At 32.2% G+C, this 19,010-nt stretch overlaps 1 protein-coding gene across 2 annotated transcripts; it reads left to right on the plus strand.

Moving 5' to 3' along the window:
• The first annotated feature begins 5,588 nt into the window (after positions 1-5,588).
• Positions 5,589-18,509, plus strand: LOC110667557 (DExH-box ATP-dependent RNA helicase DExH9). Of its 2 annotated transcripts, none has more exons than XM_058151220.1 (16): positions 5,589-5,721; positions 6,218-6,498; positions 7,834-8,034; positions 8,130-8,348; positions 9,308-9,646; positions 10,004-10,108; positions 11,020-11,130; positions 11,675-11,925; positions 12,158-12,281; positions 13,481-13,763; positions 13,836-14,002; positions 14,924-15,067; positions 15,159-15,391; positions 16,745-17,009; positions 17,628-17,948; positions 18,078-18,509. In XM_058151220.1, the coding sequence occupies exons 2-15, from the start codon at positions 6,232-6,234 to the stop codon at positions 17,904-17,906; spliced, it is 2,988 nt and encodes a 995-aa protein (XP_058007203.1). In that variant the 5' UTR covers positions 5,589-5,721; positions 6,218-6,231; the 3' UTR covers positions 17,907-17,948; positions 18,078-18,509. The 2 variants fall into 2 exon arrangements, with proteins under 2 accessions (XP_058007203.1, XP_058007204.1); XM_058151221.1 differs by having other exon boundaries at positions 13,848-14,002.
• Positions 18,510-19,010: the final 501 nt, after the last annotated feature.

Raw genomic sequence — 19,010 nt, forward strand, 5'->3', positions numbered from 1 at the left:
AATTAAAATTAAATTTTAATTACTTTTTTCTTGTCCACCCTCTCTCTCATTTATATATATATTATTTAAATCTGATAATGCTATTAGCTAGTGCCCCAATGGGCAAATTCCCACTAACTGATTACCATCTTTATTATTGCCACGAGGCTCCTTGTAGAAGTTTCATCAACTCTGATGGGCAAGGTTAATCATGCCTGTTGGTGTTAGATCATAATTTAGGGGATGATTGAAATAAATGACTTGGAATGTGACAACATATTAAATAGTTGATCAACTGGATTTTTTTTTTAAATTCAGTCTGAATTTAAGACATAATATGTATACAGGAGATTTATCTATTAAATATATAATTTATATATCTATGTTTTAAGTATATGATAGGCAAAATTTAAACAAAAATTTTTCTGATCACTATTTAGAGAAAAAGGGTAAAAAATATCCTGCTTAATTCAACGTAAATAAGTCTAAATCCAATTGGCAATCGAGGGAGTTGAACTTCCACAAATCCCAACACCCAATTTGATGTCACCTTACTGGAATTGCATTCATCTAATTAAAAACAATCAAATTCAAAGTAGGCATTATAGTAGTAATACAAATCTAAAATACACACAATCACATGATCGCATAAAAAAAATAAAAATAAAATTATGTGATTCGATCGTAAGGTATATGTTCAATATAAGACGAGAGAAAAAGTTTCACTGTAATGAAAAAAGTAAGATATAATAACTTAAAACTCTTAAATCTTATTCTCAATGTGTTTCTTGAATTTTTCAGGCCACAATAAACAGAAAATACAATATTTATTCTGATCGCAATATGCAAACTTTCAAATTAAGTTGGGTTATAAATCAGACTCACAAGGATATATTCAATATTCAAGTCACATAAATAATAGTAGAAATTGATGTGTGTCCACTATATATCCAATCCTTCAAGTATGGAGTCTATAAGACTACCAAAGATATTCAAACGATGGGCACAATTTGTGACTACATAAGGGTTGCTTGTAGCCTTGATTTTACTTGACCGTAAACTCCTCTACAGTATCTATGGAAAGTTTACATATTAAATTATAGTTAGACCATGTTTGGTTAAATTATATGATAAAATTTATTTTATTTATAAATAAAATGATTCATTTTAAATAAAAGGAATTTTATATTTAGAATAAATAAAATGATATATAATAAGATGATAATTTTATTACTTGAAATATATAAATTTAAAATTTATTTATAAATTCTATCAATTTTGATGGAATTTGATTTAGTTATAATAAATTTCATGAAATTAATTATAAAGAATTTTAAATAAATATTCATTTAAACTAAACACTAAAATTTTAGATTTACAAATGAATTCTACAAAATTTCATAGAATTCATTTATATCAAACGCTGCCTCAAGGATCAAATTGTTGAATTACTAATAAAATTTAGAAAATAAATTTTTTTTTCAAACAATAAAAAATTTATGTTATATATAGAAATTTCAAAAAGTTTTTATAATTAAAAAAAAAATTGCATCAAAGTGCTTTTGTTGTGGATTACTAATCAGTCATCGTCTTAGTCGGTCTCCCACCAATATTAATCTATGAAGAAACTCCATAACCCAGTAGTCTTGAAGATAAGTGCAGTTCCACCTTATTATGTTTGGGAGGAACTTTCTTATAATAGTTTTTAGATCCCACCTAATTCAAATGTATTACTTTCAAAATCCATGTTTGGTAATATTAACTATTTTAATAATTATTTAATTGTTTTAATAACAATTAATTATTTTACTATCTGTTAGCTACTAGATATTAATTATTTATATAGTGATTTAAAATATAAATATTTTATATAAATAATTATTGAATTAACTGTTAAATATAAAAATAATGATATTATCTTTTTGACACTAATTAAAATGCTCTCTCAACTTTTGAAAGTTAGGAGGTATAATATTTTATAATCAATCCCTTAACCTCTAAACTCTAGTATAAACATCATGTTACTGAACAATATAAATAAAAGAATTAGTGTATTTGACTAATCCAAACGTGAATTCCGTATGATAAGAAATTTAGAATCATAATATATATGATGATTTTATTATAATTATTAATTATAATAAATTTTATGTGAATTTCATCTTAATTAACGACTAAAATTTATTTATTAACATACAACATTTATATAAAATAATCTCTCCGTGTGAAGATATGCAATGGCATTATCATCGGCCCGTTTTTCCATGGGGTGTATGACGATTGTAAAGGAAATCATGAAGTATTCCATCCTCTGCAGACTCAAGAACTAGAAGGGAAATTTCCAAGCAACATCCTAACAGTTTTAGAACATTTTTATATATGTGGGAGCTCAATTTTCATCTAGTCTTTTATTTTTTCACTTTTTCAGAATCTCATTGGCTGAGAGATCTTATTTTGACTAGATCATCAAACGTCCAATCGTTGGGTTACTGCCTAAAAATTACTTTTACTTCATTGGGCAATCAAAGAAAAAAAAAAGCAAATTTAACAAATGAATAATCCTTCTAGTGGGGCTTAATGGCCTTGTGCCTAACAAGATAATATTATAATAATGATAATAATATGATAAAAGAGTAAAAGAGATTGGGTTGTAACCCTTTGTAATCAAGGATGAATTTTTTTTTTTTTGGCACTTAGCATTGCTTTGTAATTAATTGCTGGCCTACTATCTTCAAGATCAGAGGTGCTCTAAAGGGCAGCCATGGGTTTCATTTTGGTTTGATGTGGAATTAATACAATCTAACAATTAATTTTTTTTTTTTAAAAAAAGGCCAAATCACTGGTTCAATTCAAGGTTTGAGATCTGAGTTTTTAACTATATTTAGTAATAGTTTTCAAGATAACGTTTAGTATTTTAACTTTAATAAAGATAATCTCTTATTGACACTGTTCGCTAGTATATTGTTTATTCTAATGTTTAGAGATTGAGTGAGTGGTTCACGAAAAGTTACTCGTCATTGCTTTTACAGATTAAAAAAGTATTTTGACTAGAATATAATATTATTATTTTATTTTTAACAGCTAATCCAATAATAATTTTTATCAAATACTTCTATTTTAAATCATTATATAAATAGCTAATTAATAACAACTATATCTAACTGCGGCTAATAATTATTAAAATAGTTGATAGCTATTAAAATAATTAATAATTACTATAATAACTAATATTAATAAATAGGACCTTTAACATAGGAAAAGTAAAAAATTAAAGTTTCCATCCTTTAACATAGGAAAAGTAAAAAATTAAAGTTTCCATCACTCACATCTTTACTATCCAATTCACTCACGCTAGAGATTGCTAGAGATTCTCTTCACACCATCTAAACAAATCAAGATTTAAATTTTATTAAAAATTAAAATTAATTTGAAATAAATCGATTTGATTCGGTCTAAAAGAACGATTCCTCCTTTCATTTTATTTCCTTTTTTTTTCATAAATTCTCACTTATTAGTTATATCTCGTTCTCCATTTCTAGCACTCATAGTCACAAACCACAATCAAACTCAAAATCAAATTGAATAAACATTGCATAATCAATTCAATTGAACACATAATTGGTTCAAAATCATAGAATTACATTTAGGCAGAATTAAAAATTTGAAATTACACAAAATTCAAGTTTTGGTAGAAATATGCTTTTTCATTTTGAAAAATGATGACATATATGGAGTTCTAAATAATATAAAATCATTCTTCGCAAGTGATGGCCTGGAGGCTTAGGATTAATACGATGGTCTCATAGAGAAATTAAATAATAATTTTTTTAATTTTATATTAATTTTTTAATTATCGAGATGTATCTCTCCATATGGGGACATGAAATTTTTCCAAAAATAAAGTTGGTGTGCATGAATCACGAATGTATAGTGGGTGGGCTTGACTTAGACCAATTAAGGTCTTTTGAAGCCACAAAGTCTTCAGGCAAGAATATAGAAATCTTTTAATCAATTAAAGAGTACCCTTTCTTCCTTCTCATATGTGTATTTATCGTACTCAAGAGCTTCACTGGCAAGGCAAAGCATTCAGCAATTATATATCCATCCAAAATCGCTGTAATGGGGAGGTAATTCTTCTTGTCCTAACGCCACATTTCATATATTTGTATAAAATCAATATGAACTATTGCAGGTTGTCCAGTTTGATGATGAAGCTGCTATGGTTAATCTTGATCATTGGTGGATCAATCTCTTGTTCTCTTGGAGTTAAGCCACTTGAAAGCTTGGCTTCACAAAGAGGAGGAAAAGAGAAAACTGCTTGTCAACTTACAGGAAAAGCAGATCCTAGAGAAGATGTGAAGAGAAACCACATGAATATGATGGAAAAGCTGAGGGAATATGATGAAAATTATCTGCAACCTGCTGCAAATTCCAAGCAAAATATTGATGGCAATTTCAGACACAATGAAATTAGAATGCGTAGACTACTACAAAAGGGACCTGTGACTCCTAGTGTTGGTTCCGTTTCTAGTATCAGTATTCCAGGTCCACATGGTTGATGATGAAAAATAGCCTAGTTGTTTGTGTTCCATTTCCAACGTCTTGATGAGATTTATCATTTTATCCCATATTATTATGCACGGTTTCTTGCATATTGATTGATGTTAAATAAAGTTTTTTGTTAAGCTATGTATTCAAAAGAGAGAGAGAAATTACAATTACGGGATCTAAATAGTTCGAGGCTTAGAAAATAAAATAATTATATATATATAGTTTTATCTTTCAAATTATAGGAATTAAATTAAATTTAAATTAATATCTAAAATGATCAAAGGAATAAAGAATAAATAAAATAAAAATATAAAAGCTAATTAATATATTTTTCAAATAAAAAAATTAAATAATTAATTTGATTAAAATAAGGAACCAAATAATAATTTTTCCTATTTTGAATGTAATGGATGAACATCATATATAAGTTGAGGCTAAGAAGTTTTGCTTCATTCGATGGAAGGAAGGAACAAGAGAGTGAGGAGAACATAATATTAATTATAAAACTATAATTTCAATTTATAAAGATAATAAATATTACAAGAATTAATGAGTCACTTAGAAAAAAAAATCAGCAAAATTGGTAACTAAATTCATTACTAACTAAAATCAGGAAAAAAATTATTAAAACTTCATTATTTTTAAAATTAAAATTTTATTTATTTCATGAAAAATATTTTATATATAAAAAATATTTTTTATAAAAATTTTAAGAAAATCATTTTCTACTTAATTATCTTTTTAATTAGTTTCATTGAATTATTTTATTAAGTAAATCAAATATTAAAAAATATAAATTTTCGTGAAACAAACGTAACTCAATTATGGTCAGTTACTTTAAAGTTTAATACTTTAGATTTCATGTTAATTGTAAAAAAAAAAAATAAATTTTAAAAATTAAAGCGTTTTTAATGTAATAATTTAAAATTGAAAACAGAAATATAAATAATACTTTTAAAGCTCTAAAAATAAAAATAAAAATCAAATAAGGCGTTTGCATGGGTCCCGCTGAAAATTTATATCGAAAAATAAAACGTCAGCGTTTTAAAACAGACAAACGACAATCCGTTTAGTGGTATCACATATAACTTGTGTGCAATTCTGAATTCGGTACACTCCCGTTTCCTTCTTCTACCTCTCTTTCCATTCCCTCCCAGCTTGCCGCCAGTCCCATACGCCAGCGCCGAACTGGTACTCCTCTCTCTCTCTCTCTCTCTCTCTCTTTCTCTAGCTTTGTCTTATAGGCCTGAATTTATTTTTCGTTTTGAATTTCAGTAGCGAAACACCAACCCTAGATAACTTCAAGTTTCTGCTTCCAATTTTGAGTTCAATTTTACAACTTTATCTTTCTGTTAACCCTAATACTAAAATTTTATGCTTTTTTTTAGCAGTTAAAAACAGAATTTGTGAAGGTAAGTGTTTGGGTTTTAAGTTCATGATTCTAAAAAGATTCTTCTTTTCTTTTTCTTCTTCATGTCTCTACAGTTTGCAATGGAAGCTGATTTTTTTTTGTACTGTTATCCAAATTAATTCATGAGGTTGAATTTATTTTCTTTGTTTTTGACATTATGCCTCTGTTTCTGCAAGTCATTAGCCAATAAGCCTTAACTCTTTTTTAGTACTACATTGAAGGTTATCTTTTTTTTTCTGACGCTCCTTTTGTTTTTTTTCTTTTTTTTTTTGGTAGGAATTGAAGGGTTAATGGCATCAGTGAAGAGAAAGTCGGTTGAAGACCCATCTGGGGAGCCTCTCCCTATGCAGAAACAGCGGAGAGAGAATGGTTCAGTGACTGCCAATGAATCGGTGGCCTGTGTTCATGATGTCTCATATCCAGAGGGTTATATTCCACCTCCTCGCCCAGGCTTTTCAGCTCATAAGGACTCGAAGCCTGTAAAAGAATTCCCATTCACTCTGGACCCTTTTCAGTCTGAAGCTATTAAGTGGCTTGATAATGGCGAGTCTGTTATGGTAAGTGTGCTGATCATAATTTAGGCGGTAATATTATGGCTTGTGCAATTCTGAATTTTTTCTGTTCATCTGGTGATATGCATCTTAGAAAAAGGGGAGGCTTCTGCCTTAAGTGGAGGCAAAGTTTTGAAATTCAATGACTTGTGAAAATTTGTACTCTCTACATCATTATAATTTGTAAAAACTGAGGTAATGAATGTGGTTGTAGATTAGGTTAGAGCTTGTTAAAAGAATATTAATGAGATTAATTTAAAAAGGAAATCAAGTTTTTGGGATCAGTACAGACGCCCTTCCTATAATGTAACCAGTGCTTCCAAACTGTGGATGGGGGCTTTTTGTTATGTTTTCTAAATCTATTTGATGAGGTACAGATGAATTAAGCTTTTGAAAGGAAAATTTCTTAGGTTCAAAACCAAAAAAATTGAAAGGTCAAAATAGTCTAATCTCATGTAAAGAATTTCTTAGGCATCATTCCTGAGGACCCACTGGCATCGCATCTATGTTGAGATTGCTTTGGACATGTCCAAAAAGAGTTAAAAAAGAAGTTCTAGTAGAAATATGCTTTGTTCCAACATAAAAATTGATAGACATATATGGATTTTTAAATAATAAAATCATTCTTTGCAAGTGACCTGGAGGTTTAGGATTAATACGAGGGGTCTCATAGAGAGGAGCAAACAATGGGCTATGAAGGATCAGGATGATTTTCTCCCCTATTACACTTGGTTCATGGATTCTGCCTTCAAGTCAATTTTTTTGTCTCTTTATGTTTGTCAGATGTAAGGAACTAAGGATGCTTCATGAGAGCTTGTGCCCACCCTTCCCAATGAAAATGTGCCCAAAAATTCTCTTTATTCTTATGACAAGGCCAATATATTGCGCCATAGTCAGTAAAATTAACTTGAAAATAAAACCTTAGTTAGATGGCTGATCAGTTACTACTTTTTAGTGATCAATACTGAATGTGTACTTGTAAATAACAATCATTTGGGTTTGACCAGTAGGTTAATTTTGATAACCTCAGTTGGGAATGTAATTACTAATAAATGGAATTTAACTGTGAAATCTAGTGATTTATGGATTAACAATTTTTTTTTTTTTGGGTTCTGGACTCATAGTCATGCTGAGTGATGTGAACAAAGGTTTTCTAGATTATTCTTGAATGACTAATCTTTTTTAGCTTTATATTTTCTCATGGACAAAAACTGCCTATTCTCAAAATGACTTTTTTTTTGGTTAATAATATATAGATTCATAGAATTTTTTTTTCTCACTTGGATGACTATTTTCTATTGCAACGATGATATTTTAACGCTTGACAATTCCATTATGCAGGTTTCAGCACATACATCAGCTGGAAAAACTGTAGTGGCATTATATGCTATTGCTATGTCTCTGAGAAATCAGCAACGTGTCATATACACTTCACCCATTAAGGCACTCAGCAATCAAAAATACAGAGAGTTCAAAGAAGAATTCTCTGATGTAGGTTTGATGACTGGAGATGTCACAATTGAGCCTAATTCTTCTTGCTTGGTGGGTGTTGATTGATGTCAGTTTTTTCATTTTTTTTTTAAAATGTTTGTATATGTGACTTCCATTTGAGCATCTAAAAGGCTGTTTCATTTTAGGTGATGACCACAGAAATATGGCGCAGTATGCAGTATAAAGGATCTGAAATTACTCGTGAGGTGGCTTGGGTCATTTTTGATGAAGTACATTATATGCGTGATCGTGAAAGAGGCGTGGTATGGGAAGAAAGCATTGTTATGGCCCCAAAGAATTCTAGATTTGTGTTCCTCTCTGCAACTGTGCCTAATGCAAAAGAATTTGCTGATTGGGTAGCAAAGGTGATTTATTTTTTTCACTTCAAATTGATTTCCTGCTTTCAAATTAAAGACAAATAAAGATTTTAATCCTTTTGGCATTATGCTCTGCTCATTTAGTCTCAGTGGTCAGTGCTTTGGATGAGAATATCATCAGACATGAGGACATAACAAAGATATTCTATCGGAAATTTAGCATGAAAGCAATAACCGGAATAGAACTAAAGAATGATGAATGATTGAGGATGCAGTTCTAGCGCTGATACATGTTTACTGCTTCTAGCTAACATCAGTTCTTGTTAGTCAGTTAAAAGTCAATTTGAGAGGATTGAGATTACTTATTATTTTCCTCCTTTCCCATTTATTGTGCTCAATTTTATGCAGCACAAATAAGGCACTGATGTCTGATGTTATTTAAAAGCAAGTGCATATAGTGTAAGGGCAAAAGGAGTATATCTCATAGCAAAAGGAGCAAGTGCATATGCTATTTAAATGTTTTTGGGTCCACTCTTCAAACTTCCTTGACTTTTAGCCAGAAATTAAGCAAATTAACAAATCTGATCATTGAATTTGAGGGCCAAGCACTGCGACTCATATTCAGGGAACCTATTTTCTTTTGTCCTCTTTTTTCCATCTTTTCTTTTTTCTTCTTAGCTCAGGCTTGTGGCTATTCTTCCACATCAGACTGTTGTTTGGGACCAGCTCAGACAGAATCCCACTTCATGAGCTCTCTCTCTCTCTCCCCCTCTCTTCACCTTTTCTTATGATGTGTTAATATCTCTCTGTGATACTTATTATGCATTGCCTGCTTGATTCTCTATGATATTTGTGGCATCAATTATAAAAATATTTGTGTACATCATCATTGTGCAACTCTTGGACCCAGTTTTGATCCAATGTTTACATCAGATGTATTTTAAGTCATACAAACCATTTAATTTGTTGGAGAAATATGCTTGCTTAACTGCGTGGTTTTAATTCAGGTTCACCAACAACCATGTCACATCGTTTATACTGACTATCGACCAACTCCTCTTCAGCATTATATTTTTCCTGCCGGAGCTAATGGTTTATACTTAGTGGTGGATGAAAAGGGGAAGTTTCGAGAGGACAGCTTTCAGAAAGCATTGAATGCACTTGTTCCTAAGAGTGAAGGTGAGAAGAAAAGGGAAAATGGGAAGTGGCAAAAGGGTTTAGTGGTGGGTAAAATTGGCGAAGAAAGTGACATCTTTAAGATGGTAAAAATGATCATTCAGCGCCAGTATGACCCAGTCATTCTTTTCAGCTTTAGCAAACGAGAATGTGAATTTCTTGCCATGCAGGTAAGTTTCACTAGCCTTTTTTTTGGTTCTGTGGTGGGGTTGAATGTCCTTTACTATGGTTTTAGTTTTGGTGTTTCTATTGTTAGCTTAGTTCATGATTTTCGTGAGTGTAGCAATTTTAGTGAGCCTTTGAGTTCTTGAATCTTGATATCTGTACGTTAGTTTATTATGTTTTCATAGTTCTGGATGCCTACATAGCATAAAGCTACATGGTGTTGGAAATGTCAATATGACTCAAGTGGGTGTCATTTTACATTGATCACCATAGCTTTACACAATAAGGAAAAGTGCAGACATTTCATTTATTTTTGCTTTCCTGAATAAACCATGTATTTTGGCTTCTGTTTGATTTTGTAGATGGCAAAAATGGATCTAAATGAGGATGATGAGAAAGTGAACATAGAAACCATTTTTTGGAGTGCCATGGACATGCTTTCTGATGATGACAAGAAACTACCTCAGGCAAGTTGCTTCCTCTTCTTCATTGTGTTAGTGAGCTCCTGAGTGTCGAGACATGAGACTTAGTATTCTTTTAACTTGTAGCTAAGGTCCATTTGCTGAATATTTTCTGGAGGAACCATTGTATGACTTTTCCTCTTTTTTATTGATTTTTTATTATTATTTCATTGTTTCATGTTGCTTTTTTTTTTAATTATCTGTTTACTCTCTCTCTCTCTCTCTCTCTCTCTCTCTCTCTCTCTCTCTCGGTCTGTGAATATTTCTGAATAGCCACATACATATTTCATTTTTCAAATGTAGGGAAGTAGTTTGGGTTTTACTTCGCATGCCAACAATTTCAGAAATTGATCAGTCTGAACTCTGAATCCAACAAATTAGAAATCAATCTACTCCTTCAAATGGATTATGAGTTTTTTGATGTAGATAGTTTCAATGTTCTCTATTTGCTCTTTTCCTTGCCCTTTATGTGGCCATAACACAATAGAAGTCGTTTTATGGCAGGAAGCAGCGAATCTTATTAACCAGCATTGATAAGCTAGTCACAAATCTTATTTTACTGTTTTGTAATACCAACTATTGTAGCCATTCTCTGGTTATGAATGAGTTTTGTCTTTAGTTTTTATTCTAAACTAAACTGTAAATCCTTGATTTATTATGGTTGATAAAGGAAGTGATTATTATGTTCAATTAGAATCTTTCTGTCTTATTGGGTGTGACACATGATAGTTCTTTGGGCTCCTACAGCTTCATTGGCCTTGGCCGGATGTTTGTAATATTGTGTTTTGTAAGGTTGACAAAAAAAATCATAGGCCTTCATTCTTCCATCTCCATTTTGTTTTCACCCGTGCCAAATATATTGATATGTTGGTGCTCGTTTCTTTAACTTCCCCTTCCTTTTATGTTTCTTTTCGCAGGTTTCAAATATGTTACCCCTCTTAAAGCGGGGAATAGGTGTGCATCATTCTGGCTTGCTTCCCATTTTGAAAGAAGTGATCGAGATTTTATTTCAAGAAGGGTTGATCAAGGTTTAATGATTTATTTTTGTGGTGATGATTGTGCATATCTTCTAAGATTTTTTTAGTGTGGATATACCTTTTTGTATTGTCTAACTGAGCGAAATCAGACTTTTTTGTAATTGATGTTTTGCATGAAAATTTCTGGTTTTGCACTGTAACACAAGGTTGTCAGCTACTTCAACTCAGTTAGCTGATGCATCATAGGCTACTCTCATTCCATTGGTTGTTTTTGTCTTGAGTTGTTGTTAAGGTCATGCTTGGTTTTTTTTTTTTTTGTCCTAAGATGTTTTAAGGTTATCAAACTGTATTCTCCTCACCCTCCTCTCTCCCTTTCTCTTTGTCTCTTTCTTCTCCTTTCGTTATTTAATTTCTGAAATTCCTTTAAATTTTAACACTAATGATTAAGGCATACCTTCATTGTTTTTTTGGTCAAGGAACATTTTTCTAATATCCATATGTTGCCTGGTCCATTAATTTTTTTTCTTATGTTCAGTCTCTTTTTTTTTTCCTTTTTAAATTATAGTACCATGATGATTGAAAAAATTTCCTTTAGTGTCTGTTTGCTACAGAGACCTTTAGCATAGGTTTGAACATGCCTGCAAAAACTGTGGTATTCACCAATGTCCGTAAATTTGATGGAGACAAGTTCAGATGGATATCTAGTGGAGAGTACATCCAAATGAGTGGCCGAGCTGGTCGTCGAGGAATTGATGATCGTGGGATATGCATCCTTATGGTGGACGAGAAACTTGAGCCTCCTACTGCTAAAATGATGCTCAAAGGAAGTGCTGACAGTTTGAACAGGTAACCCTTGACTTTGCACATCATCTGATATAAATTGCTCCATGTTAACTTACAATTTGTTGGTTCTCTATTATCAGATTCTGTTTCTTTTTAATTCATTTGTCAGCTACTCTATATATACATATACAAGGAAAAAATGGTTTTCCTTGGTTCACTCTTGATAATATTTGATAAAGTTCGTTTATTGTCTTGGAAGTGCTTTAGTTTGACTTGTATTTTTCACTGCATTCAGTGCCTTCCATTTAAGCTACAACATGCTTTTAAATCAAATGCGCTGTGAAGATGGGGATCCTGAAAATTTGCTGCGAAATTCATTCTATCAATTCCAAGCTGATCGTGCTATTCCTGATCTTGAGGTCAGTTGATTTTTTTATAAAGGCCAGATGTTATGAAACTTCAGTGTCAATTTTTGGTTATATATTTTCAGATAAAATATAGTTGCATTTGTTTCATAGTGAGGAAGGGTGATCCTTAGCGCAATGTTAAGGCACCCTGTCAAGTCATGGAATGGAATCAACTTCTATGAAGGAGTAGAGAAAAGGGAAAGTTACTGATGTCCTCCCCCAATCCTTGCAAAGTGGGGAGCCTTGTACATTGGTGATGCCCTTTGTGAATGTTTGACTGAGCAAATAGATTTGAGTATTACCACTAAAATATTTTTTGGTTTATTAGTACATCAATAATTTCTTTTTTATTTCTTTTTTTGTTTTTGTTAGCACGTTAAAAATAACACTAGCATGCTTCTTCTTTTTTTTTACCCAAATTAATTCCTATGCTATACCACTCTTGATCTTGAAGTCAACTTCCTTATTTTGTACAGAGGGTACAAACTACGTGGTTTCATAAAATTTTTTTGCTTGGTTACCAGTTATGGTTGTTTAGCATTTTAGGATACAATTCATTGGTATCTGGTGGATTTTTTGGGTGATTCTGATTGTTAACTTGATGGCTAATAATAAGGTGTCATGGACCTGTGTCTGCAATTTACTGACGTCCCAGTGGTAATTCTCCTATAGTTTGAGGTGCATTTGATTATTTAAAAAAAAAAAAAAAGCACTGTAACTATTTTATAGACATTTGTGCGTGTGTGCATATTGATGTAACCTAACAAAACAAACATAAGATTGGTGCCTCACAGTGTAGCTGTTGCAATTGTGGTTTAAAAGGACCTGGAAGTCTAGGACATACCAGGGACTTACCATGAAAGCATGTACAAATGGTACTTAGATTAAAGAGAACAAAATCAAATATTGAAGAAATTTCTTAAATGAGAAATATATGGATAGGAGTTATATGCTGTCACTTTGTGAAGTACAAAAGATAACACTAGTAGTAGAGCATGGATTTCACTTCTAATGGATGTACGGAGTTTCTTTAAGAAGAGAGAAGAAGATGGTGGATGTTAATCTACTTCGGCAAGTACTATTTTGAGCAGCATCCCCTTCCTGCCTGCCGATAATTTGGCCACTTGTTATGTGTTATCTGGGTTGTTTTTATGCTACTTTCAGAACCAAATGTTGAATTAGTAAGTTAATGGTGATTGTTATGCTTGCAGAAACAAGTGAAAGTCCTTGAAGAAGAGAGGGACTCGATGATAATTGAAGAAGAAGATAATCTAAAGAATTATTATGATCTGATTCAACAATACAAAAGTTTGAAGAAGGATGTTTGTGATATTGTGTTTTCTCCAAAGTACTGCCTACCCTTTCTGCAGGCCGGTAGAATTGTATGCCTCCAATGCACTGGGATTGATGAAAGCTCTCCATCTTTCTCCATTGAAGACAAAGTTACATGGGGTGTGATAATCAATTTTGACAGAGTCAAAAACTTTTCTGAAGGTGAGATTCTCTTAATGGTTTTTGGTTCTTCATTGGCTTCAGAATTTGTGTTTATTTATGATTGATAGTCAGTGCATGAACCAGATGATGCAAGTAGAAAGCCCGAAGATTCAAACTACACAGTGGATGTTCTTACAAGATGTGTCGTGAGCAGAGATGGAATTGCGAAAAAGAATATCAAGATTGTCCCATTGAAAGAGTCTGGAGAGCCTCTTGTTGTTTCTGTTTCTATCTCTGAGGTAAGCTGCTCTCTCTTCTTTGTTTATTGTTTCTCATTCTCTAAATAATTAAATATTGAGTTGAAATTCCTTGAGCATGCTTTAGTGACTAAGGAAAAACATAACAAACTGAAATTGATATTTCATCTTTTATCTGACTGAAAGTTAGTGGCTTTGTGATTTTAGTGGTTGTACAAAATTGTGGTATTCTTAGATTCATAACTAATTTTAATTTCTATAGTGTAATAAGTTAGTTTTGCTATATTAGAATTTCACTGGAGTCTAGTAGCTAAGCTTGGCATATTGTTATTTGAACAAAAGCATTTCCCAAGGATGACTCTTCAATTATTGTGCCGACTGCTTAACCTCCCTAATTTGCATGCATATCTTCTATATACTTTAGCAAGGGAAGAAGTTATTTTCTTTACCTATTTATTACTGTACAGATTAATAGTTTGATGGTTGCACAGAATAATGCTTCAAGCAAAATTTCTTATGTTGTTCTGTTAGTTATGTGTATTCTCCATCTTATTTATTCTCGGTTGCAATTTTGCTGTAACTTTTATTTTAGCTGCCTAGTCTGTTTGTTTATTGTTCTTAGTTATTGTAAAGAGTTGTATAAGCCCAATTTGTTCTTCAAGTATGAAAATCTGTACATCACTGAAATTTTACTTAATCTTATGAAAGATGGGTGATTTTGTGATCAGAATGAATTATCTATTCCAATTGTAGAATAAAGTAGTATTATGTTCCCAATTTTATAGGATCTGTGAACAGGATTTTCTTTTCCCTGGGCTCCAGCAATTTTGTTAGTATTTTGCTTTGTAATAATTTTTCGCTGAGGAAAAGATGTTTATTGTTTTTTTTTTTCAAGTTACATGTTTTGTCATTGACAACATCATACCAAGGAAAGAATTTCTAACTATCTTGTGTCTGGGACAGATTACTAGTCTTAGTAGTGCTCGCTTGTACCTGTCGAAGGACCTTTTGCCTTTGGAAGTTCGAGAGAACACCTTAAAGAAGGTTTTAGAAATTCTATCTAGAAATCCTACTGGACTGCCACTAGATCCTGAAGGAGATATGAAGGTATTTACTGCTTCATTTCTGCATGTTATTTGCTGTCTTCAATTTTTCACTTTTCTCAAAATTATTGTCCTGTGATTTTGTCTTTCTTTAGATCCAAAGTAACTCATACAAAAAGGCAGTCCGACGGATAGAGGCTTTAGAGCACCTCTTTGAGAAGCATGAAATTGCAAAATCTCCCCTTATCGAGCAAAAACTCAAAGTTTTACACAAGAAGCAAGAATTAACAGCCAAGATTAAGTCAATCAAGAAAACAATGCGTTCTTCCACATCTTTGGCTTTCAAAGATGAACTTAAAGCCAGAAAAAGAGTTCTTCGGAGGCTAGGGTAATCAAACTTTTTTTCCCAGCTTCTTTTGAGGTGTTGGGTGGGTGGGATGTTATGTGTCAATCATTGAATGATCTGACTTCTTCCTTTGGATATTTTTTGAAGAATAGCTTGTATACATGTTAAAACCCATGCATGTGAATATAAACTGGTGACATTTGCTTCATCTTTGTTGTACTGACAAAAGGTTGTAGATTCGGCAAATGACATATTAAGCACATAAGCATTAAAAAAATTCATGGTGTGGTGAGATTGTCAACCCCATTAAGAAAGGGGTTAATATATACAATCAAATGAATAAATATAACAAACAAATTCTAAACTCAATTAGCCTCCAATGTTAATGTGAAAATGCACATTTGGGTTAGTGTTGGAATCTTCATCTGTTTCAGAGTATAACATCTCACCTATACCTTTGATGCTGTTTATCTTTCAAAAGAAATATATTGGCAGGTCTCAAATGTTGTACAGTTGTTTTAAAAAATCCTGATGTGTCTTTTATAAAGAATTAGTATCACGTGATAAAAATTGTTTGGGTTTGAAGTGCTTCAAAACTTGTTATGTGATTTTACCTCACCTTATGTGTTTTCCTGTGTTAGTCACTTTTGTAGATTTCTGCTATCTTACAATAGTGATTGGTCTATTCTAATTGGCTGATTAAACCTCAAAATCCTCCCCCCTTTATATTACCCAATGAGAAATAATGAATCTCTATTCTCTAATCTCTTTCTTTCTTCACATGGCATGCATTCATCAAATCACCTCTATTTGCATCTCTGACAGCTACAGCAATCACATTTCTCAAGTGTTCCTTTTATTTTAGAATTTGGAGAAAAAAGAAATTCTAGTAATTAATCTCAATGCTATGAGGTTCGTGCCTTGCCTGAAGGTGATAAAGGGTCTTATTTCTCATTTTGTCATCTGAATTTCATCATTCCAGCATCTAAAAGGAAACTATCAAGTCATACATAGAAAAAAAGAGTTCCTTGTAGGTTGTAGCAAGAAAGAATTTTTCAGCAATCTTTTTCTTTTTTAATTTTATCTTTGACCATCTTAGCTATGTTGATTAATTGGAAAACTTCTGATTTGGATTCTGGAATTTCAATATGCCATTAGCATGAAAATAATTGCTTTGCATTTGTTGAGTGTGACAATCTGTGCCTAGCCTATTACTTGCAAATCACATTTCTGCTACGAGTCACTTGTCTTCTCTGATTATGATCATAGTTATGTTTTTGCTATCTAGTTTTATTATACTGCTAAGAGATTAGTGTGACTCAATCAATTCCTTTTCCTCTATGACCGTGCAATCTACTGTTCAGTAAATGTAATCTTGTTCTGATTCAATTGTAGATATGTTACAAGTGACGATGTAGTGGAGTTGAAAGGAAAAGTAGCTTGTGAAATTAGTAGTGCAGATGAGTTGACCTTGACAGAGCTCATGTTCAATGGTGTTTTAAAGGACATAAAGGTGGAGGAGATGATATCTCTTCTTTCATGTTTTGTGTGGCAAGAAAAGCTCCAGGATGCTGCAAAACCTAGGGAAGAACTTGACTTACTCTTTTCACAATTACAAGATACAGCTCGAAGAGTTGCCAAACTTCAGCTTGAATGCAAGGTATGTTTGCAACTTCACTATGCTTTTTTTTTCTTTTTTTTTTAGTCTTTTTTGTTTTTGCATACTGTGGTCTGTAATATGGCTATCACGGATAAGATTAAGTTCATATTCCTAGCATGGATTCTGGAACTCAAATTAGACAGGACAGTACTGGAGATTGCATTGGTTAAAATCATTTGAAGTGTAATAACTGAAAGGTTCTAGAAATTGCGGTCTCAACTTGTTCATTTGATGGGGACGATGAATAGGCGAACCTGAAATGTCCTAATAGAATACCTTAATGCTCAATTGGAAATGCAGCTCACTGTGACATATGACCAGAATCTTGGATTATTTATGGGAATGGGAACTGGCATGCAGTATGAAAACCCCCGGTCATATCACTGTGACAACTTGTTCAAATTTTGTATCATCTGTCCTTATCCAAATTTTCACTTAAAAGTGTACATTTTCTTGGAGTGCATAATCACAAGTGTGAATGTCTCAAATCCACTTCTATCGCCTTGACACAATTCATTAGTCAAGCAACTTCCAACTTCAAGGATTTGCAATTTGTCTGTCATTGATCGAGTATGTTCTTTTGCTAGTAGTTATTGTTATTTTATATTGCCATGGCAGGTCCAAATTGATGTGGAGAATTTTGTGAGTTCATTTCGGCCTGATATTATGGAGGCTGTATATGCTTGGGCAAAAGGATCCAAATTCTATGAAATCATGGAAATTACACAGGTTTTTGAGGGGAGTTTGATCAGGGCAATTAGGAGATTGGAGGAAGTTCTTCAGCAGCTTATACAAGCAGCAAAATCCATTGGCGAAACAGAGCTGGAGGCAAAATTTGAAGAGGCTGTTTCAAAAATCAAGAGAGACATAGTGTTTGCAGCATCTTTATACTTATAGTTAACTAGAGGTTTAATTTCCTCCACGATGCTGGAGAAAATGGTAACTTTTCTCTGCAAAGTTGGATTTTTTTTTTTTTCTCCCTTTATGATGCTGGAAGCAGATTCAGCAACTTGAGAGAATACCACTTTCGTTGATATAATTGCAAATTACCTGTGTGGATCCATGTAGGAAAAGGGTCTAAATGAAGATGGGCTGAAGCATTGAATTTACATGGTCTGAAGCAAATTCATCCATATGATGTGCTCCTTCTAAGTCATTGTTGTACGCAGCTAGTAACAGGAGTGTGTTCTGCTTCTAGAGCAAGGAAAGATGATATTAGAGGTCCAAATCACGGTTTATAGCAGAAGAAAAAGAGGAACTCAAGTCTGCAACTGTTCTTGATGCCTCTTTCTCCTTCTCCTCAACCCTCCATATTCTGGTACCAATTGCTGCTGCTGCTGTTCTTTTGTTTTTTTTTTGGAGATTCTTACTAAAGAGAGAGTTGAGAGGCTCCGTGGCGATTTTGTTTGAGCATTTAGTTCATACAGTAGCACATGGATTGTCATTTATACGTAGGATATATATTGTCACAATTGTAAAATCAGCCAGCTTTGGTTGCAATTTCGGTCTGATATATATATATATATATATATATATATATATATATATATATATATATATATATATATATATTTTTTTTTTTTTTTTCTTTTGCTTACAAACATTGAGAACTTAAAATTCCATATTTGCCCCTTTTGATAAAAAAACAAAGCTCCATTCGAAAAAGATGTGGTAACTTTTTAGCCTGGTAAATTAACTAAACAACAAGCTTTACTACTGTTGATTCAATGACTGCTGATTTTGCTTGTTTTTCTTAACCTAAATCTTAAGTACTCCAAATATCAAATGAATTTTTTTTTTCTCTGATGTATGAAAGAATTTGTGTTTAGAATCCGTTTCACGATTATGTTTTTATAAAATTCATACTTAGCTCTGTAAGTCGTTAACATATTTTAGATTTTTTGGAAAATTAATGATACATTATAAAAGATTTTTCTTATTTATTAGGTATCTCTTTATGTCCATTTTATAGCTTATATTAATCTCTTCAAGATTTGTGAG

The sequence above is a fragment of the Hevea brasiliensis genome, chromosome 8 (assembly GCF_030052815.1).
Source record: "Hevea brasiliensis isolate MT/VB/25A 57/8 chromosome 8, ASM3005281v1, whole genome shotgun sequence".
NCBI classification, from domain to species: Eukaryota; Viridiplantae; Streptophyta; class Magnoliopsida; order Malpighiales; family Euphorbiaceae; genus Hevea; species Hevea brasiliensis.

Coding starts and splice junctions, on each gene's coding strand:
- LOC110667557 (XM_058151220.1), top strand. CDS start 6,232: ATGGCATCAGTGAAGAGAAAGTCGGTTGAAGACCCATCTGGGGAGCCT. Junction 10,109..11,019: donor ATGACAAGAAACTACCTCAG/GCAAGTTGCTTC, acceptor TTCTTTTCGCAG/GTTTCAAATATGTTACCCCT. Junction 15,068..15,158: donor ATCCTGAAGGAGATATGAAG/GTATTTACTGCT, acceptor GTCTTTCTTTAG/ATCCAAAGTAACTCATACAA.